This window comes from Salvelinus alpinus, chromosome 19, assembly GCF_045679555.1.
Source record: "Salvelinus alpinus chromosome 19, SLU_Salpinus.1, whole genome shotgun sequence".
NCBI lineage: Eukaryota > Metazoa > Chordata > Actinopteri > Salmoniformes > Salmonidae > Salvelinus > Salvelinus alpinus.
Window position 1 is genome coordinate 19,963,210 of NC_092104.1, and position 22,991 is coordinate 19,986,200.

The window sequence follows — 22,991 nt, forward strand, 5'->3', positions numbered from 1 at the left end:
GTTGGCAGACCAGGGGTCTAAGGCACTGCATCTCAGTGCTGTAGCCGAAGCCATACAGTGTTAGCAGACCAGGGAGGGAGAAGATGATCTAAAAAGCTTCAGGAATTAGTCAACCTTCTGACTCTGTTAAGCCCTACACAAACATAATTAGGACTCAGAATACAGGCTTAATTCATGGGGTTCAGAACAGTATTAAACACAGCCCGTTCCCACGAAACCAGTTATTAATTACACGTTACACGTTGATCTTCATTGTTGTGTAACATCAACCAAAGCAAATAGGAAAGTCTTAGGCGCTCAAGATGACCTGCATAGAATCAGAAAGTAAAGCCCATCAGATATGATTCAAACAAAACAATGTGCTAAAGATCTCGCTTCAGCAAGATGTGAACGCATTTACCTCCATATAAGAAAAACATATTCAGCAATGGAGATGCACCCAAGGGAACAGAGGGAACGTGCAGAAGTGCCCATCGAGTCGAATACACACATTGAGGACAAGAAACCAAGAGGCCAAAAATTTACATCTGTTGTTGAGGTTCCAAGAAAAAGGACAGGGTAGAAACCTTTTGATGAAAGCCATGAATTAATTGGTGTCATTCTTGTTATCGAGGTCAATGGAGTTGAAAGGTAGAACAGGTTCAGCTCATATAAATCCATGATAACGGACCTTTAAACTGCTTAGGCTTCAGACCTCTTCAGCGGACACATAATAAAGCAATGGATAATATTATATTACAGTCAGTAGATGGATAAATCTTTATTATTACTGACATCCACTTCCCTGTCCCAAAATTAGGGAAGTACTGTCAGTGGTCATAATTACAGAGTATACATTCTTTGTTTGTTTGTTTGCCTGTAGTTCAAGACAAAATGTCAAAGAAAATATATTGCATACATACTTATGCACCACAGCGAGCAAAGAGGAGTAAGTAAGGCTATATTAGACCTCTCGAAAAGTACAGCAATACAGTCATGTGACTAATATACTGGAAACACACAAGCATTTCCCAGCTAAAAGCTAGTGTACCAGCCAACTCCGGTCTCCACTCAGTGATTTTTGGAGACGATTTCAGACTTTCACAAGAGCCCAATTTGAGTATGTTTTCGTTCATTTTTCATCATGATTACTCACAGACGTTACCTAGCAACCAGAGTGCAGAATTCCCCCATTTTCCCCAAATGATTAATCACCCATTACAAACTGTATCAATGAATATAACCACTGAGCCTTTCCAGATACTCTGGGATGCTGCTTTACTCTGGTCAGATTTCATATGAACTCTTGGAAGTGCCTGGGAAGTTGTCTGGACCATATTGTATGTTTATATAGTGCCCATGTGTATCTTAGCATGGTGTCCTGGCTCTCTATATGAGAGTGCCCAGTATCCTATAATACCAAACTCTGGCCATGCCCAGGGCCAGCCAGCACTGACTGCAGTCTGGTTCCCAACTGTGTATCTGTTTTAATTGCGGGTTCTCAGAAGACTGATGTGAAACAGTATTTGTTGGGGAATAATATTTAACATGGCTTCCCTCCCTTCAGGTGTGTGATTGAATGAGTGATATAAATGTCTGACAGCCAATGGGAAGCTGGGAAGCGTGGGAACCTTATAGTAAGCAGTGAACATGGGGAACTGGATCTAGGAAAATGGTCACCCTGGAAGACATAGCAAAACAACAACTGGTCATAAATTCATTAGCTTTCAGACACCCTGACGTGTTTTACGAGTTAACATGAACTCAGTGACTTACCAAGAAGCAAAAGAGAACATTTCTGACTTTTTGATATATATGGGAACAGGGACTTATTGTACAATCAAACTATTGTGTGTGTGTGTTTTAATGTACTCTTTGCAAGCTATTTCAGAACTTGGTACTGTAAAGCTTCAAACACTAATGTACTGTATTATTGTGAAATAATGAATTTAATAATTGATCAAATGTCATAATTTGGATAAAGCTCTGCCATATCTGTCTATTGGCTGAAGTCAGCTGTCAGCTGTGATGCCTTTGTAACGCTTCTCGTGGGCTGAAGGAAGAGTGGACCAAGGTGCAACGTTTAAAGTGTTCATAATTTAATCCAAAAACCCAAATCGAACAAAAACAACAAACAGGAGAACGAAAGCGAAACAGTTCTGTCTGGTGCAGACACAAAACAGAAAACAACTACCCACAAAACACAGGTGGGAAAAGGCTACCTAAGTATGGTTCTCAATCAGAGACAACGATAGACAGCTGCCTCTGATTGAGAACCACACCCAAATAGGTTTGATCATTCTGAACTTTGCACTAATAACAACCCCAGACCTTCTGTGCCAATGGTTTCTTTATTCAACAATTTCAAAGGACAAACATCTAGGGCCCACATCCTATGTAGCAACATTCACTTGTTTCCTTTCAATGAAATTCCAAACTGCAACGACCTTGTCCCAAGCTGTTATGCATCTGAGTGCTTGGCTTATCTTCTCCCTTTTCTATCACACACGTCAGAGGTAAACCATCTTCTGAAGATTTCAAATAGAACTCAATGCAGGATGCAGAACTCAATGAGGAGTTTCTACCGGAATTAAGATGGCCATAACAGCTAGGTCTAAGTGTTTGGGTAGAACTCTGAGTTTTAAACCATTCGGTTGTGTAAACACTCCCAGAACACTTGAATCAGAGTGGAAACTAAAGGAGTAGCCTAAATAAAAAAACATGTGTTAGGTTCTGAATGAACCGAGTAGAAACTCTCGGGTGATTAGTAAAGCTCAAACCAAGTTTATTCACCCAAATGGTCAGACAGCTGAACAGACAAAGACATGTTCCCACCAGCACAAGTATATACATCCCAATTTAGGTGAAGTCTCCTCCTTCCTTCTAAACAATACATCTGTATTGCTAGGCAGGAAGTTAAGTGATGCGGGTATTAAACTGTTCCTTCTCCCTTAACGTGACCGAACCTTTGAAGTTTAGAAGTCAGAACCCGTCATGAGTTTGGACATATCAGGCTGTTTGATATGGATCCATTGGTAGGCTATATAACCCTTCTACAAAGGGACCTCTGAAGTCCAGCTACCTTTTGTACTTAGTTGATGCTGACATACTGTTAGGTTCTAAATGAACCTAATAAAACTCATGGACACTTAATAAAGCTCAAACCAAGTTTATTCACCCATTGGGTCATACAGCTGCATAAGACAAAGACATGGTTCCACAAGTGGTAGTATATATACACCACAATTTGGGGTGGAATCTCCTCCTCTCCTTCCTTCTCCCTTAATGTGACCAGACCTCGGCCCCTTTCCTCACTAAACCACATCTCTCCACCCCTATCAGTGCCTTCCAGCATGTGATCGTATTCCCTTCACTCAGTACATTCCAAGCTTAATTGCCGCCACCATATACATTCCTCCTACAGACTTTAACTTATGGTGTAGGCCCTAGACTATAGCACTCAATATTTCAACAGGATACCTGATTATTAACACTATTACAAGTTTAGGAGTCAGAACCCAGAATCCATCAACACCAACAGACTACATTGGAGTAAAATCCCTCACGTTTTATGCACTTCGTATCAAGTTCAGTCTTTTAAAAAGTGTTGTCTTCTTGCAACACTGTCAGTGAGAAAAACAAACGCAGGTAAAGTTCCTCCTAAGTGCTGACAGACACACGCCATCATGATGCTTATCATTCTCTCTCCTCACCCGTGACCTCTAGTTTGAAAATGTTCCAGAATAAATAAACAATTTACCCTGACCTGAGAAACCACATCAACTGTCATAGCTGTCACTATCAAGGGCTTTTACCCAAACCTTAAACCCTATCTGGCCGACATGACTGACAGGGCTGATACGTTCTTCTCCTTTCCTGCTATGATAAACTATCTTAATTTCCGCCTCTACATCCTGTATGGACTAACCACAGTGTTTATTTTTGAATGTCTTTTTAGAGTCTTCACTTTAAAGACGACCAGCTACTTTGTTATGATGAAGCTCCTTCTGGATTCTGATAGAAAACAAGCATATACAGCCATGGAAATCCAATTAAGTTGAAGATCTACTATGCCATGGGCTAATAGGAAACTGGATAAGATGGAGAGAACTTTCACTGTAAAGCAAAACACCACTCCCACCTTATACAGCTACTAATATCAGGGACCCATATTCCAATTCGACATTTTCTGTCAAGCGTCTCCAAAACAGTCACATGGACATGTTCAAATGTAATAACACTCCATTACCACCTACAGTTGAAGTCGGAAGTTTACATACACTTAGGTTGGAGTCATTAAAACTTGTTTTTCAACCACTTCACAAATTTCTTGTTATCAAACTATAGTTTTGGCAAGTCGGTTAGGACATCTACTTTGTGCGTGACACAAGTAATTTTTCCAACAATTGTTTACAGATTATTTCACTTATAATTCACTGTATCACAATTACAGTGGGTCAGAAGTTTACATACACTTAGTTGACATTGCCTTTAAACAGCTTGGAAAATTCCAGAAAAGGATGTCATAGCGTTAGAAGCTTCTGATAGGCTAATTGACCTCATTTGAGCCAATTGGAGGTGTACCTGTGGATGTATTTCAAGGCCTACCTTCAAACTCAGTGCCTCTTTGCTTGACATCATTGGAAGATGAAAAGAAATCAGCCAAGACCTCAGAAACAAAATTGGAGACCTCCACAAGTCTCGTTCATCCTTGGGAGCAATTTCCAAACGCCTGAAGGTACCACATTAATCTGTACAAACAATAGTACGCAAGTATAAACACCATGGGACCACGCAGCTGTCATACCGCTCAGGAAGGAGATACGTTCTGTCTCCTAGAGATGAACGTACTATGGTGCTCAAAGTGCAAATCAATCGCAAACAGCAAAGGACCTTGTGATGATGCTGGAGGAAACAGGTACAAAAGTATCTATATCCACAGTAAAACGAGCCCTATATCGACATAACCTGAAAGACCGCACAGCAAGGAAGAAGCCACGGTTCCAAAACCGCCATAAAAAAGCCAGACTACGGTTTGCAACTGCACATGGAGACAAAGATGGTACTTTTTGGATAAATGTCCTCTGGTCTGATGAAACAAAAATAGAACTGTTTGGCCATAATGAACATTGTTGTTTGGAGGAAAAAGGGGGAGGCTTGCAAGCCAAAGAACATCATCCCAACCATGAAGCACGGGGGTGGCAGCATCATGTTGTGGGTGTGCTTTGCTGCAGGAGGGACTGGTGCACTTCACAAATTAGATGGCATCACGAGAAAGGAACATTTGGTGGATATATTGAAGAAACATCAAAAGACATCAGTCAGGAAGTTAAAGCTTGGTCGCAAATGGGTCTTCCAACTGGACAATGACCCCAAGCATACTTCCAAAGTTGTGGCAAAATGGCTTAAGGACAACATTTTACATTTACATTTTAGTCATTTAGCAGACGCTCTTATCCAGAGCGACTTACAGTAGAGTGCATACATTTTATTACATTTTTTACATACTGAGACAAGGATATCCCTACCGGCCAAGAGCAGACGCTCTTATCCAGAGCGACTTACCACAACAAAGTCAAGGTATTGGAGTGGCCATCACAAAGCCAATCCTCAATCCTATAGAAAATCTGTGGGCAGAACTGAAAAAGCATGTGTGAGCAAGGAGGACTACAAACCTGACCCAGTTACACCAGCTCTGTCAGGAGGAATGGGCCAAAATTCACCCAACTTATTGTGGGAAGCTTGTGAAAGGCTACCCGAAACGTTTGACCGAAGTTAAACAATTTAAAGGCAATGCTACCAAATACTAATTGAGTGTGTGTAAACTTCTGACCCACTGGGATTGTGATGAAATAAATAAACGCTGGAATAAATCATTCTCTCTACTATTATTCTGACATTTCATTCTTAAAATAAAGTGGTGATCCTAACTGACCTAAAACAGGGAATTTTTACTTGGATTAAATGTCAGGAATTGTGAAAATCTGAGTTTAAATGTATTTGGCTAAGGTGTATGTAAACTTCCGACTTCAACTCTACCTTTACACTAAAACACTGTTGATATGTAGATATGAAAAGAGCCATTAAGGTTGGCTTCATCTATGATAAATGAAAGCCAAATAAATGTCTTGTTACATGGACTTAATTTCTTCTAGTGATCATGTTCAGTGAAAGGAAGAGGCCATAAACATTGCTTTGAGACACTCACCCGAGTGGCCATGCAGGAAAACCTAATGGACATCTGCTCTGGCAAACTGACAGTGTCACCTGTGAGCTATAGAGCAAGGAAGGGCAACTCTAGCCCTCAGGGGCCGAAGAGGTTTCACTTTTATCCCCCATCCATAGTCAAACACCGCTGATTAAACTAACTGCATTCTAAACTGAAGATCATGATTAGTTGAATATTGGAGTCAGGTGTGTTAGCTGGGGCTCAGGCAAAAGTGTGACACCAATCAGGCCCCAGAGGACAGGAGCTGCACATCCTTGCTATAGAGGATGTATAGGTTTGGGCCTATTGAAAATGGACACCGCATAATGTTTGGTTAACCACAAGGATCACCGTCTGGATAGCAGCCATAGTGAAACTCTTTGAATTTACTGACAAACATAGTGATTTGTAATACATGTATTGAATCAGACTACTGGTTACCATAGGAGTTAGTCTCTCTCCATGGAGTCACTGAGACCCATGTCATTTTTACATCTCATCTAGTAGTTTGAGTTGTGGGAAATATATTTCTTGATAGAACTGCTAAATATCTATGTTTTTTTCCATCCTTCGTGTCTCCTTTGTCAAATCACAATATTGTGACTCCCTAAAATAATTTTTGCTTTTAGGGAGCTGAAAATTGTTTAGTATAACAGTGGATTATTTCAGATGTTTTTGTGTTTTGTTGATCTTCTAGAAACAAAGAACCATGGAGAAATGTGTCCCTCTGCTGGTTGCAGGAAAACCCTTCCATCAAACAAGTTCCAGTGATACAACTGAAAGTCCTATGACTTACTGGTTGCTGCTAGGGTTATTGTCAGAGATAACATTTCAATGTTGTTTATCTTCATTGTATGACTTATAACTGACCAAAGAGGACGAGAGGCGATGAAGTTGTCATTTTATGATGACTTTATTTCAGACTCAGAGTCTAAGAGCTGGAGGCAGCCACTGCTGCTCTCTTGGGCTTGGGGACAGTTCCCTCACGGAATCCATTCCTGGAAAAGACCAGAGAAAACACATTGAGGAAGGATGACAATGAATTGTAAACTATACTAAACAAAATATAGAAAACGCAACATATGAAGTGTTGGTCCCATGTTTCATGAGCTGAAATAAAAGATCCCAGAAATTTCCCATTCGCACAAAAAAAGCATACTCTTCGCTCAGATTTGTTTACATCCCTGTTAGTGAGCAGTTCTCCTTTGCTAAAATAATCCATCCACCTGACAGGTGCGGCATATCAAGAAGTTGATTAAACAGCATGATCATTACACAGGTGCACCTTTACTTTTTATTTAACTAGGCAAGTCAGTTAAGAAGAAATTCTTGTGTTTACAATGACGGCCTCCCAAAAGGAAAAAGGCCACCTGCGGGGACAGGATTAAAAGTAAAAATACATTAAATAAAAATAAGACAAAACACACATCACAAAAAGAGAGACAACACTACATAAAGAGAGACCTAAGAAAACATAGCATGGCAGTAACACAACATGACAACATGGTAGCAACCTTGTGGTGGGGACAATAAACGACCACACTAAAATGTGCAGTTTTGTCACAACACAATGCCACAGATGTCTCAAGTTGAGGAAACATGCAATTGGCATGCTGACTGAAGGAATGTTCACCAGAGCTGTTGCCAGAGAATTGAATGTTTTTCTCTACCATAAGCCGCATCCAACGTTGTTTTGGAGAAACTGATGAAACCGAGTTTGCATAACCGAAGAATGTCTGCAAACTGTCAAAAAACATCTCAGGTTAACTCATCTGCGTGTTCTTCGTCCTCACCTTCGATGGCCACTGGCATGCTGGAGAAGTGTGCGCTTTATGGATTAATCCTGATTTCAACTGTACCGGGCAGATGGCATAACAAAGAGCCCCATGGTGGCCATGGGGTTATGGTATGGGCAGGCATAAGCTACGGAAAACGAACACAACTGCATTTTAATCGATTACAAGTTGAATGCACAGAGATACCGTGATGAAATCCTGAGGCCCATTGTCGTGCCATTCCTCTGTCGCCATCACGTCATGTTTCAGGATGATAATGCATGGCTCCATGTCGCAAGGATCTGTACACAATTCCTGGAAGCTGAAAATTTCCCAGTTCTTCCATGGCCTGCATACTCACCAGACATGTCCCCCATTGAGCTTGTTTGGGATGCTCTGGATCGATGTGTACGACAGCGTGTTCCAGTTCCCGCCAATATCCAGCAACTTCGCACAGCCATTAAAGAGGAGTGGGACGACATTCCACAAGCCACAATCTACATCCTGATCAACTCTATGCGAAAGATGTGTCGCACTGCATGAGGCAAATGGTCACACCAGATACTGACTGGTTTTCTGATCCACGGCTCAACCTTTTATTATTTTAAGATATCTGTGACCAACAGATGCATATCTGTATTCCCAGTCATGTGAAATCCATAGATTAGGGCCTAATGAATTTATTTCAATTGACTGCTTTCCTTATATGAACTGTAACTCAATAAAATCTTTTAAATTGATGCGTTTATACTTTTGTTCAGTGTACACACACACACAGTGCCCCTTACTAGGTCTCAAATGTTTAACAGGTAGGTAACGCCATCCATTACGAACATGTACCACATGCTAGGAAGATTGTAATATTCCTTTCTCCCAAGTGGCGCAGCGGTCTAAGGCGTCACTACAGAGCCTGGTTCGATCCCGGGCTGTATCACAACTGGCCGCGATCGGGAGTCACATAGGGCGGCGCACAATTGGCCCAGCGTCAAACGGATTAGGGGAGGGTTTGGCCGGGGTAGGCCGTCATTGTAAATAAGAATTTGTTCTTAACTGACTTGCCAAGGTAAATAAAAAATATGATATTTGATACTCTGCACCTTTAAAATCTTCAGATCAATATCCAAATATTTTTTCAAATAACTAGCATACCACATCGGAAATAACCTGGAACGCTCAACTTCTGCATGAATTAACACTGGTCATAGGAGGATATACTACGTTCCCAATCCAGTATCTGTGCACATTGTAAATATGATATTGGAACTGACCCTGTATAGAGCTTACTTACATTCTCCTGTTTGTATATCTATTTCTTGTGTGTTTTTGTTCTATTCACTTTAGAGTACAACATTTTTACTAGAGGCCGACCGGTTAATCGGAATGGACGATTAATTTGTGCCGATTTCAAGTTTTCATAACAATCGGAAATCGATATTTTTGGACACCGATTTAAAAATATTTTTTCTTATTTTTTTTACACCTTTATTTAACTAGGCAAGTCAGTTAAGAACACATTCTTATTTTCAATGACGGCCTATGAACGGTGGGTTAACTGCCTTGTTCAGGGGCAGAACGACAGCCTTTTACCTTGTCAGCTCGGGGATTCGTTTTTGCAACCTTCCGGTTACTAGTCCAACGCTCTAACCACCTGCCTTACATTGCACTCCAAGAGGAGCCTGCGTGGCAGGCTGACTACCTGTTACGCGAGGGCAGCAAGAAGCCAAGGTAAGTTGCTAGCTAGCATTAAACTTATAAAAAACAATCAATCTTCACATAATCACTAGTTAACTACACATGGTTGATGATATTACTAGTTTATCTAGCGTGTCCTGCGTTGCATATAATCGACGCGGTGCACGTTCATTTCTCATCGAATCACAGCCTACTTCGCCAAACGGGTGATGATTTACCACTGTCGTTGCACCAAACCTAACCATAAACATCAATGCCTTTCTTTAAAATCAATACACAAGTATATATTTTTTAAACCTGCATATTTAGTTAATATTGCCCGCTAACACAAATATCTTATAATTAGGGAAATTGTGTCACTTCTCTTGCGTTCCGTGCAAGCAGTCAGGGTATATGCAGCAGTTTGGGCCGCCTGGCTCGTTGCGAACTGTGTGAAGTCCATTTTTTCCTAACAAAGGCCGTAATTAATTTGCCAGAATTGTACATAATTATGACATAACATTGAAGGTTGTGCAATGTAACAGCAATATTTAGACTTAGGGATGACACCCGTTAGATAAAATACGTAAGGGTTACGTATTTCACTGAAAGAATAAACTATTTGTTGTCGAAATTTTAGTTTCCGGATTCGACCATATTAATGACCAAAGGCTCGTATTTCTGTGTGTTATTATGTTATAATTAAGTCTATGATTTGATATTTGATAGAGCAGCCTGACTGAGCGATGGTAGGCAGCAGCAGGCTCGTAAGCATTCATTCAAACAGCACTTTCGTGCGTTTGCCAGCAGCTCTTCGCAATGCTTCAAGCATTGAGCTGTTTATGACTTCAAGCCTATCAACTCCCGAGATTAGGTTGGTGTAACCGATGTGAAATGGCTAGCTAGTTAGCGGGGTGCCCGCTAATAGCGTTTCAATCGGTGACGTCACTCGCTCTGAGACTTGGAGTAGTTGTTCCCCTTGCTCTGCAAGGGCCGCAGCTCTTGTGGAGCGATGGATAACGATGATTCGAGGGTTGCTGTTGTCGATGTGTTCCTGGTTCGAGCCCAGGTAGGGGCGAGGAGAGGGACGGAAGCTATACTGTTACACTGGCAATACTAAAGTGCCTATAAGAACATCCAATAGTCAAAGGTATATGAAATACAAATGGTATAGAGAGAAATAGTCCTATAATTCCTATAATAACTACAACCTAAAACTTCTTACCTGGGAATATTGAAGACTCATGTTAAAAGGAACCACCAGCTTTCATATGTTCTCATGTTCTAATAATCGGTATCGGTATTGAAAAATCATAATTGGTTGACCTCTAATTATTACTACTGATATTGATTAGTGCATTGTTGGGAAAGAGCTTGCAAGAAAGGCATTTCACTGTACATGACAAAACTTGAACTGAATCTAACATCAAGTCTTTGGTCTGAGTAATGTGATGAGAGTCTGGTATTTCACTAGCAACATACATAGCAACATCTACTCGTGCCAGGTACAGTGCATTTGGGAAAGTATTCAGACCCCTAGACTTTTTCCACATTTTGTAACACAACAGCCTTATTCTAAAATGGATTCAACTGTTTTTTCCCCTCATCAATCTACAGACAATACCATATAATGACAAAGCAAAAACACGAAAAATGTAATAAATATCACATTTACATAAGTATTCAGACCCTTTACTCAGTACTTTGTTGAAGCACCTTTGGCAGCAATTATAGCTTCGAGTCTTCTTGGGTATGATGCTACAAGCTTGGCACACCTGTATTTGGGGAGTTTCTCCCATTCTTCTCTGCTGATGGGGAGCACCGCTGTACAGCTATTTTCAGGTCTCTCCAGAGATGTTAGATCGGGTTCAAGTCCGGGCTCTGGCTGGGCCACTCAAGGATATTCAGAGACTTGTCGTGAAGCCACTCCTGCGTTGTCTTGGCTGTGTGCTTAGGGTCGTTGTTCTGTTGGAAGGTGAACCGTCACCCCATTCTGAGGTCCTGAGCGCTCTGGAGCAGGTTTCATCAAGGATCTCTCTGTACTTTGCTCCCTAACCAAGACCCTTCTACCCTGATTGCTCAGTTTGGCTGGGCAGCCAGCTCTACGAAGGGTCTTAGTGGTTCCAAACTTCTTCCATTTAAGAATGATGGAGGACACTGTTCTTGGGGACCTTAAATGCAAAATGCATTTTTTGGTACCCTTCCCCAGATCTGTGCCTCGACACAATCCTGTCTCGGAGCCCTACGGTCAATTCCTTCAACCTCATGGCTTGGTTTTTGCTCTGACAAGCACTGTCAACTGAGGGACCTTATTTAGAATAAGGCTGCAATTAGGGAAGCACGATATTTCGGTGAGCATATCTGAATCGGACGATATTAGCTAAAAATGCCAACATCAGCATCAGCCTGATTTTTTTGTTTAACGCCGATGTGCAAAACCGATTTCAAAGCTGACGTGGATACGTACAGTGGGGAGAACAAGTATTTGATACACTGCCGATTTGGCAGGTTTTCCTACTTACAAAGCATTTATAGGTCTGTAATTTTTATCATATGTACACTTCAACTGTGAGAGACGGAATCTAAAACAAAAATCCAGAAAATCACACTGTATGATTTTTAAGTAATTAATTTGCATTTTATTGCATGACATAAGTATTTGATACATCAGAAAAGCAGAACTTAATATTTGGTACAGAAACCTTTGTTTGCAATTACAGAGATCATATGTTTCCTGTAGTTCTTGACCAGGTTTGCACACACTGCAGCAGGGATTTTGGCCCACTCCTCCATACAGACCTTCTCCAGATCCTTCAGGTTTCGGGGCTGTCGCTGGGCAATACGGACTTTCAGCTCCCTTCAAATATTTTCTATTGGGTTCAGGTCTGGAGACTGGCTAGGCCACTCCAGGGCCTTGAGATGCTTCTTACGGAGCCACTCCTTAGTTGCCCTGGCTGTGTGTTTTGGGTCGTTGTCATGCTGGAAGACCCAGCCACGACCCATCTTCAATGCTCTTACTGAGGGAAGGAGGTTGTTGGCCAAGATCTCGCGATACATGGCCCCATCCATCCTCCCCTCAATACGGTGCAGTCGTCCTGTCCCCTTTGCAGAAAAGCATCCCCAAAGAATGATGTTTCCACCTCCATGCTTCACGGTTGGGATGGTGTTCTTGGGGTTGTACTCATCCTTCTTCTTCCTCCAAACACGGCGAGTGGAGTTTAGACCAAAAAGCTCTATTTTTGTCTCATCAGACCACATGACCTTCTCCCATTCCTCCTCTGGATCATCCAGATGGTCATTGGCAAACTTCAGATGGGCCTGGACATGCGCTGGCTTGAGCAGGGGGACCTTGCGTGCGCTGCAGGATTTTAATCCATGACGGAGTAGTGTGTTACTAATGGTTTTCTTTGAGACTGTGGTCCCAGCTCTCTTCAGGTCATTGACCAGGTCCTGCCGTGTAGTTCTGGGCTGATCCCTCACATTCCTCATGATCATTGATGCCCCACGAGGTGAGATCCTGCATGGAGCCCCAGACCGAGGGTGATTGACCGTCATCTTGAACTTCTTCCATTTTCTAATAATTGCGCCAACAGTTGTTGCCTTCTTACCAAGCTGCTTGCCTATTGTCCTGTAGCCCATCCCAGCCTTGTGCAGGTCTACAATTTTACCCCTGATGTCCTTACACAGCTCTCTGGTCTTGGCCATGGAGAGGTTGGAGTCTGTTTGATTGAGTGTGTGGACAGGTGTCTTTTATACAGGTAACAAGTTCAAACAGGTGCAGTTAATACAGGTAATGAGTGGAGAACAGGAGGGCTTCTTAAAGAAAAACTAACAGGTCTGTGAGAGCCAGAATTCTTACTGGTTGGTAGGTGATCAAATACTAATGTCATGCAATAAAATGCTAATTAATTACTTAAAAATCCTACAATGTGATTTTCTGGATTTTTGTTTTAGATTCCGTCTCTCACAGTTGAAGTGTACCTATGATAAAAATTACAGACCTCTACATGCTTTGTAAGTAGGAAAACCTGCAAAATCGGCAGTGTATCAAATACTTGTTCTCCCCACTGTATATAATGTAAGTAGATGACTTAATGACGCCACGAAAAATACAGCACTAGACAGAACAAAAGCAGAAAAATACTAAGAGCACACTCACAACAACTAAACAAGTTCAAGTTGAGCAGTCATTTGAAAGAGTAAGAACATTTCAGCGAGACAACTCAAAGGTGTAAATCTGTTAACACCAAAAGAAAATGGAATTCATTATGCTACTTGCTATGGGCGTCACAACTGACATTTGGGCCAGCGATGTCAGCCACATGAGCATGCTGTGTCTGACAGCACAGTGGGTCGATGAGGATTTCGTACTGAGGAATGGCGTATTGCATGCTCAAGAATGTGCTGGTTCTCATACCGTTGCTGCCATTTCAATGGTATTTCAGAACACGTTTGAAACTTGGAAACATGAACACACTCGCGCCATTCAAACTAGCGCCACTCAAACAACCGACTGGAGAAATAAACTCATCAACTGCGTCTGCAGCAGACGTGATACCCTCTGTCATGGCATTGAAACGCCTGCTCAACAAAACTGCTGACACAGACCGTGGGGTTAAAACTTTAAAAAGTACTCCAGGCTGTGAACAAGCGATTCTGTGGCATTCTCTTTGAGCCTCTTCACTGTGTCGCCACCATGCTAGGTACAAGGACTGCTACTTCTATGCAGTCAAGAAACAGGGTTTACGTGAAATGTTACATACACAGCTGGACAAGATGGAAACAGACACAGTGACAGTGCGCACCGAGGAAGAGAGGCCACGGACAGACAGAGCTGAAACTTCACTGCTTGACATGTATGATGAAATCCTGGTTGAGACTGAACAAATGATCAACGAAACAGCACAGCAGGTAAGTGAAAGAAATAGTTTTTGATTATGTTTTACTGGTAATGGGGACATACGTAAATGCCAACAAAATAACTTTCTGGTCAGTGTGGTGTGTGTAACCTTTATTTATTTAACTAGGCAAGTCAGTTAAGAACAAATTCTTATTTACAATGACGGCCTACCCCGGACCAATTGTGCGCCGCCCTATGGGACTCCAAATCATGGCCGGATGTGATACAGCCTGGATTCAAACCTTGGTCTGTAGTGACGCCTCTTGCACTGAGATGCAGTGCCTTAGACCGCTGCATCCATGTGTGCAAGCCTCACCCTTTTTCCTCCAAACATAACGATGTTCATTATGGCCAAACAGTTCTATATTTGTTTCATCAGACCAGAGGACATTACTCCAAAAAGTATGATCTTTGTCCCCATGTGCAGTTGCAAACCGTAGTCTGGCTATTTTAATGGCGGTTTTGGAGCAGTGGCTTCTTCCTTGTTGAGCGGCCTTTCAGGTTATGTCGATATATAACTTGTTTTACTCGTGTTAACTATTTAACTGTACTAGAATGCTTAAATGGCCACTAAAATTTAAAATATCTGTTATCGATATCTTTTTATTTGGCAAGGAAAATATCGGCCAAAAAGGTCATATCGGTGCATCCCTAGCTGCAATGTAACAAAATGTAGAAAAAGTCAAGGGATCTGAATACTTTCTGAAAGCACTGCAAGTTAAATAAGCATTCCAATTTGGGATTCACGATATCAAAAATAAAATGTGAAGTCAGCAAGCACTTCAGTTACTCACAGCAATGGGCACTTGTCAAATCATGGCAGTGACATTTATAATGCAGAAAAACACATTTCATGAGTAGTTTAACAGTCACCAACTCCAAATAAAACCAACATCACCTTCCTTCCTGGTGTATCATAAGACAATCATATCTCAACATCAACAAAACTAAGAGGGTTCAACCCAGCACTAAAAAGCATCTGTGCAGAGCAACCTAATCCACCTTGGCAAAACTAGCTAGCGATATCACATTGGTTACATTGCATAGGGCCAACTAAGGACAGACAAGATTAGTCTCAACTGATTCCGCAGGTCAGAAAAGGGGGGCAAATTAGGTGCTTCTCTGCAGTTAAAAATGATACCAATTACACATTCAACAGACAAAAATAGCAAGCTTTGGAGAAATGGAGGTACATACTCCTGCCTAAAGAACAGCTCATCTTTCTATTCCGAGGAAACATTTTGCACCTGATGTATTGTGCAAATCAGCCCTGAAATTCATTGCAGGGAGGATGTTGGACTCACCTGAATCTGCGGTAGACAACCCTCAGGTGTCTGATACGGCCAGACCCGGTGGTGTTGCGTCTCTTGGCCTTAGCACTCCAGTTATCTGCAAAAGGATGAGCGTGTGTTATAGAATCAATGATGAGCAAAACCGCTGTACAGACACATACATCAGCATGACAACAAGGTCAGCTTGACCAAACCCCCACAAAACAAAAGTCTGGAAGTGCAAAACGTCACTATTGGATGTGAGGACATCTGGAATATTTCAACTTGTTTGACATATGCATCACTGGAAACTTGTGACAGGTTGAGCTCTTGTAAGATCGCTGGTAGGATGACCTGGAGCATCCATCTAGCTAGTGTGACTGATGATGGTCCCTATTGGTAACATGAATGGACTGCACTGACTGATCAAATTTGACTAAACTATCTGCCAAGACAACAGCAGAGCCACTCACACTTTCTCTTGCGCTTTTCGGGGTAGCCACACTTTCCGCAGGAGGACTTTTGAAGGTGATATGCCTTGGAGCCGCACCGACGACACAGGGCATGCGTCTTGTTGCGACGTTTACCAAATGATGACGTTCCCTTCGTCTGTGAAACAGGTGAAAACACAATTATGGTGACCAATTAGAATTGACAGTTCATTCAAAATATTACATCTGATACGAAGGTTGTATACTGTAATGAAACAGCAGAGAGCAGGTCTCGAACCCTCGACCTTCTAGCCCGAAGTCCGGGGCGCTATCGACTGTCCCGCAAAAGCATGCTCAAGCGGCAGAGTCGATTTCCGCGCTTATAAACCCAGGGTCGTTACAATACTTCACTACATGCTAACTTTAACAGGCTAATGTTGAAAGATGCTAGCTGTTTCCACCTGAGAAAACTTGCTACTTTCCTTGTTTTGCAGGATGACATGGACATACCAATGAATGCTATTGTCAAAATCGTTTCCTTTATGGGGACCAACATAATAGCAGTCAATTTGAAATGCTGATTGAAAATATTTGGAAGATACACATCTACTTTCAGCGTCTGCGACATACAGTAGCTAACGTTAAGTGTTTGTTACGTTACAGTTCATTAATCGGGTTTGTAGCGATTATGAAACTAACACCATGAAATACTGAGGTCTGCCATAATTCAAAGCTTTCATCTTCACAACAAACATGTAGTTGATCAAATGAAAACGTTATTTAAAGCGGATGATTTCAGATTTTCAGGTTACACTGCATTCGCGCTTACCATCTTCTTGCCGAAGTAGACACGATAGAGGACGGAAAAAGGATATTGAGTTGCACTAAATTCAGTCCGTACTTATTCCGGTGCAGCACTCTGGTATGCTGTAGCGACACAAGAGCAGCCAATATTTGTTCCTTTTACTAGGAATTGAAGTCACTAAATTAATACTGTATGTTTAAATGTAAGTAGCATATTCTGTTATACAAGTTGTATTGTATTATAAACTGGTTACCAACATAATTAGAGCAGTAAAAATATATGTTTGGTCATACCCGTGGTATAGGTCTGTTATAAACTAGGTGGTTGGAGCCCTGAATGCTGATTGGCTGAAAGCTGTGGTATATTAGACCGTATACCACGATATGACAAAACATAGATTTTTACGGCTCTAATTATGTTGATCACCAGTTTATAAAAGCAAAAAGGACACCTCAAGGGTTTGTTGTACAGTTGAAGTAGGAAGTTTACATACACCTTAGCCAAATACATTTAAACTCACAGGGGGCACAGAATGCAAATAGTCCGGGTAGCCATTTGATTACCTGTTCAAGAGTCTTATGGCTTGGGGGTAAAAACTGTTGAGAAGCCTTTTTGTTCTAGACTTGGCACTCCAGTACCGCTTGCCATGCGGTAGTAGAGAGAACAGTCTATGACTGGGGTGGCTGGGGTCTTTGACAATTTTTAGGGCCTTCCTCTGACACCGCCTGGTGTAGAGGTCCTGGATGGCAGGAAGCTTAGCCCCAGTGATGTACTGGGCCGGTCGCACTACCCTCTGTAGTGCCTTGCGGTCAGAGGCCGAGCAATTGCCGTACCAGGTAGTGATGCAACCAGTCAGGATGCTCTCGATGGTGCAGCTGTAGAACATTTTGAGGACCTCAGGACTCATGCCAAATCTTTTTTGTTTCCTGAGGGGGAATAGGCTTTGTCGTGCCCTCTTCACGACTGTCTTGGTGTGTTTGGGCCATTCTAGTTTGTTGTTGATGTGGACACCGAGGAACTTGAAGCTCTCAACCTGCTCCACTACAGCCCCGTCGATGAGAATGGGGGACTGCTCGGTCCTCCTTTTCCTGTAGTCCACAATCATCTCCTTAGTCTTGGTTACGTTGAGGGATAGGTTGTTATTCTGGCACCACACGTCCAGGTCTCTGACCTCCTCCCTATAGGCTGTCTCGTCGTTGTCGGCGATCAGGCCTACCACTGTTGTGTCGTCTGCAAACTTAATGATGGTGTTGGAGTCGTGCCTGGCCATGCAGTCGTGGGTGAACAGGGAGTACAGGAGGGGACTGAGCATGCACCCCTGTGGAGCTCCAGTGTTGAGGATCAGCGTGGCAGATGTGTTGCTTCCTTCCCGCACCACCTGGGGGCAGCACATCAGGAAGTCCAGGATCCAGTTGCAGAGGGAGGTGTTTAGTCTCAGGATCCTTAGCTTAGTGATGAGCTTTGAGGGTACTATGGTGTTGAACGCTGAGCTGTAGTCAATGAATAGCATTCTCACATAAGTGTTCCTTTTGTCCAGGTGGGAAAGGGCAGTGTGGAGTGCAATAGAGATTGCATCATCTGTGGATCTGTTTGGGCGGTATGCAAATTGGAGTGGGTCTAGGGTTTCTGGGATAATGGTGTTGATGTGAGCCATGACCAACCTTTCGAAGCACTTCATGGCTACGGACGTGAGTGCTACGGGTCTGTAGTCATTTAGGCAGGTTGCCTTTGTGTTCTTTGGCACAGAGACTATGGTGGTCTGCTTGAAACAGGTTGGTATTACAGACTCAATCAGGGACATGTTGAAAATGTCAGTGAAGACACCTGCCAGTTGGTCAGCACATGCCCGGAGCACACGCCCTAGTAATCCATCTGGCCTCGCAGCCTTGTGTATGTTGACCTGTTTAAAGGTCTTACTCATGTCGGCTACGGAGAGTGTGATCACACAGTCGTCCGGAACAGCTGATGCTCTCATGCACGCTTCAATGTTGCTTGCCTCGAAGCTAGCATAGTGATTTAGCTCGTCTGGTAGGCTCGTGTCACTGGGCAGCTCATGGCTGTGCTTCCCTTTGTAGTCTGTAATAGTTTGCAAGCCCTGCCACATAACACGAGCGCCGGAGCCGGTGTAGTATGAGTCAATCTTAGTCCTGTATTGACGCTTTGCCTGTTTCATGGTTCATCGGAGGGCATAGCAGGATTTCTTGTAAGCTTCCGGGTTAGAGTCCCGCACCTTGAAAGCGGCAGCTCTACCCTTTAGCTCAGTGCGAATGTTGCCTGTAATCCATGGCTTCTGGTTGGGGTATGTACGTACAGTCACTGTGGGGACGACGTCCTCGATGCACTTATTGATAAAGCCAGTGACTGATGTGGTGTACTCCTCAATGCCATCGGAAGAATCCCGGAACATGTTCCAGTCTGTGATAGCAAAATATTCCTTTAGTTTAGCATCTGCTTCATCTGACCACTTTTTTTATAGACCGAGTCACTGGTGCCTCCTGCATTAATTTTTGCTTGTAAGCAGGAATCAGGAGGATAGAGTTGTGGTCGGATTTCCAAAATGGAGGGCAAGGGAGAGCTTTGTACGCGTCTCTGTGTATGGAGTACAGGTGATCAAGAATTTTTTTCCCTCTGGTTGCACATTTAACATGTTGATAGAAATTTGGTAGACCTGATTTCAGTTTCCCTGCATTAAAGTCTCCGTCCACTAGGAGCGCCGCCTCTGGGTGAGTTGTTTCCTGTTTGCTTATTTCCTTATACAGCTGACTGAGTGCGGTCTTAGTGCCAGCATCTGTCTGTGGTGGTAAATAAACAGCCACGAAAAGTATGGCTGAAACTCTTTAGGCAAGTAGTGTGGTCTGCAATTTATCACAATATACTCTACTTCAGGCGAGCAAAATCTAGAGACTTCCTTAGATTTTGTGCATCAGCTGTTGTTTACAAATATGCATAGACCTCCCCCCCTCGTCTTACCGGAGTGTGCTGTTCTATCTTGCCGGTGCAGCGTATATCCTGCTAGCTGAATGGTGACGGCTTCCTTGAAATGGATTCCACTATCTCAATGGGACTTCAATATAGGATACATAGAAGCATGTTTCCCCTCCAGATCATCTACAGTGCATTCTGAAAGTACTCAGACCCCTTGACTTTTTCCACATTTTGTTACGTTACAGCCTTATTCTAAAATAGATTTTTTTTTTAATCACTCATCAATCTTCACACAATACCCCATAATGACAAAGTGAAAACAGGTTTTAAGATTTTTTTGCAAATGTATAAAGTTAAAAAAACAGATCCTTTGCTATAAGACTCGAAATTGAGCTCAAGTGCATCCTGTTTCCATTGATAATCCTTGAGATGTTTCTAGAACTTTATTGGTGTCAACCTGTGGTAAATTCAATTAATTGGACATGATTTGGAAAGGCACACATCTGTCAATATAAGGTCCCACAGTTGACAGTGCATGTCAGAGCAAAACCAAGCCAAGAAGTCGAAGGAATTGTTCGTAGAGCTCCGAGACAGGATTGTGTCGAGGCACAGATCTGGGGAAGGGTACCAAAAACAATTCTGCAGCATTGAAGGTCCCCAAGATCACAGTGGCCTCCATCATTCTTAAATGGAAGACATTTGGAACCACCAAGCCTCAGGGGAGAAGGGCCTTGGTCAGGGACGTGACCAAGAACCTGATGGTCACTCTGACAGAGCTCCAGACTTCCTCTGTGGAGATGGGAGAACCTTCCAGAAGGACAACCATCTCTGCAGCACTCCAGCAATCAGGGGCGTTTAACTTCTGTGGGATAGGGGGCAGTATTTTCACGTCTGGATGAAAAGCGTGCCCAAAGTAAACTGCCTGTTACTCAGGCCCAGCGGATATGCATATGCATGGTAGTATTGGATAGAAAACACTCTAAAGTTTCTAAAACTGTTAAAATAATGTCTGTGAGTATAACAGAAATTATTTGGCAGGCAAAACCCCAAGCACAATCCATCCAGGGAATTTTTTGTTGTTGAGGTCATTGTGTTATCCAATGCTTTTCTATGGGAAACCTGATTTATTAGGGCCCAGATTGCAGTTCCTATGGCTTCCACTAAATGTCAACAGTCTTTAGAAATTGTTCGATGTTTTTCTTTTGAGAAATTAAGAAGTAGTCCTATTCTTTCCATGTGTCACTCAGATGGACTCAAGTCTTTTGGTGCGCGTGAACAGGAGCGCGCTCCTCATTATTTTTCTCCGGTATTGGAAACCGTTTATTCTGTCTTAAATTGTATCGATTATTTACATTTTAGGGTACCTGAGGTTGGATTAGAAACGTTGTTTGAAATGTTTGTACCAAGTTTACAGGTAACTTATTAGATACTTTGTAGTCATGTTGGGTGAGTTGGAACCGGTGTATTTCTGAATCAAACGCGCCAAATAAATGGACATTTTGGGGAAATAAAGAAGGAATTTATCAAACAAAACGACCATTCATTGTGTCACTGAGACATTTGGGATTGCAAAAAGATGAAGATCTTCAAAGGTAAGGCATTTATTATATCGCTATTTCTGACTTTCATGTCGCATTAGCATGGTTAAAAATGGTTTTCATGTTTTTGTTTGCGGGGCGCTGTCCACCAATCAGGGGCCTTTAAGGTAGAGTGGCCAGACGGAAGCCACTCCTCAGTAAAAGGCACATGACAGCCCGCTTGGAGTTTGCCAAAAGGCACCTAAAGGACTCTCAGACCATGAGAAACAAGATTCTCTGGTCTGATGATACCAAGATTGAGCTATTTGTCCTGATTGCTAAACATCACGTCTGAAGGAAACCTGCCACCATCCCTACAGTGAAGCATGGTGGTGGAAACATCATGCTGTGGGGATGTTTTTCAGCGGCAGGGACTGGAAGACTAGTCAGGATCAAGGGAAAGATGAGCGGAGCAAAGTACAGAGAGATCCTTGATGAAAACCTGCTCCAGAGCGTTCGGGACCTCAGAACGGGGCGAAGGTTCACCTTCCAACAGGACAATGACCCTAAGTACACAGCCAAGACAACGCAGGAGTGGCTTCACAACAGTCTAATTGAGTGGCCCAACCATAGCCCGGACTTAAACTCGATCAAACATCTCTGGAGAGACCTGAAAATAGCTGTGCAGCAACGCTCCCCATCCAACCTGACAGAGCTTGAGAGGATCTGCAGAGATGAATGGGAGAAACTCCCCAAATACATGTGTGCAAAGCTTGTAGCGTCATACCCAAGAAGACTTGAGGCTGTAGTTGCTGCCAAAGGTGCTTCAACAAAGTACTGAGTAAAGGGTCTGAATACTTATGCTAATGTGATATTTCAGCTTTAAAAAAATTTATATATTTGATTTTTTTCTAAAAAACTGTTTTTGCTTTGTCATTGTGGGGTGCAGATTGATGAGAAAGAAAAAAATGTAATCAATTTTTTAATAAGGCTGTAACATACTGTCATTCAGTAGAGTGCCTATAGTCTTTACACTTTAGTCATTTAGCAGATGCTCTTATCCAGAGCAAATTACAGGAGCAATTCAATTTTTCACCTAGTTGGCTCAGGGATTCAAACCAGCGACCTTTTGGTTACTGGCCCAACGCTCTAAACCGCTGGGCTACCTGCAGCCAATGTTGTCTGGATTGACTCGTATTGGGCTGTACCAACATTAAGGGACAAACATTGGGGGATGTCCACATTATGATTATGATGGGTACACTACCCTAGTTTGTTATTGACACCACCATCATTCAAACCTTGGGGGAGCCCTTGTCCTTTTCTATCCAGAATGACAGCCATGTATCCCTCCCCCAATGTTTGAGAGAGGTCAAGAGAGCACGTGGAGATAGATGGGCACCTGGAGATAGATGACATCGCTCCTCTGTTTGCATTGACGGCTCTGGCAGTTGCTCCGACTGGTTCCTCAACCGTGTTGGGATTCAAACTTACCATGCTTATACTGTA

At 42.6% G+C, this 22,991-nt stretch overlaps 1 protein-coding gene across 1 annotated transcript; it reads right to left on the reverse strand.

Annotated features, from left to right (window-relative positions):
- Nucleotides 1-7,081: 7,081 nt before the first annotated feature.
- Nucleotides 7,082-17,174, reverse strand: LOC139545094 (large ribosomal subunit protein eL37-like). The gene is made up of 4 exons (XM_071352493.1): nucleotides 17,065-17,174; nucleotides 16,278-16,413; nucleotides 15,838-15,922; nucleotides 7,082-7,185 (listed from the first exon to the last, which is right to left on the reverse strand). Exons 1-4 carry the CDS (start codon nucleotides 17,065-17,067, stop codon nucleotides 7,119-7,121), a joined length of 291 nt encoding a protein of 96 aa, XP_071208594.1. The 5' UTR covers nucleotides 17,068-17,174; the 3' UTR covers nucleotides 7,082-7,118.
- Between the last annotated feature and the right edge of the window lie 5,817 nt (nucleotides 17,175-22,991).

Bases quoted from the DNA above. Each gene is read 5' to 3' on its own strand.
- LOC139545094 (XM_071352493.1), bottom strand. The intron at 15,923-16,277 runs GTGAGTGGCTCT...ATCCTTTTGCAG, and splicing joins CGAAAAGCGCAAGAGAAAGT to ATAACTGGAGTGCTAAGGCC. The intron at 7,186-15,837 runs GTGAGTCCAACA...GGTCTTTTCCAG, and splicing joins GTTGTCTACCGCAGATTCAG to GAATGGATTCCGTGAGGGAA.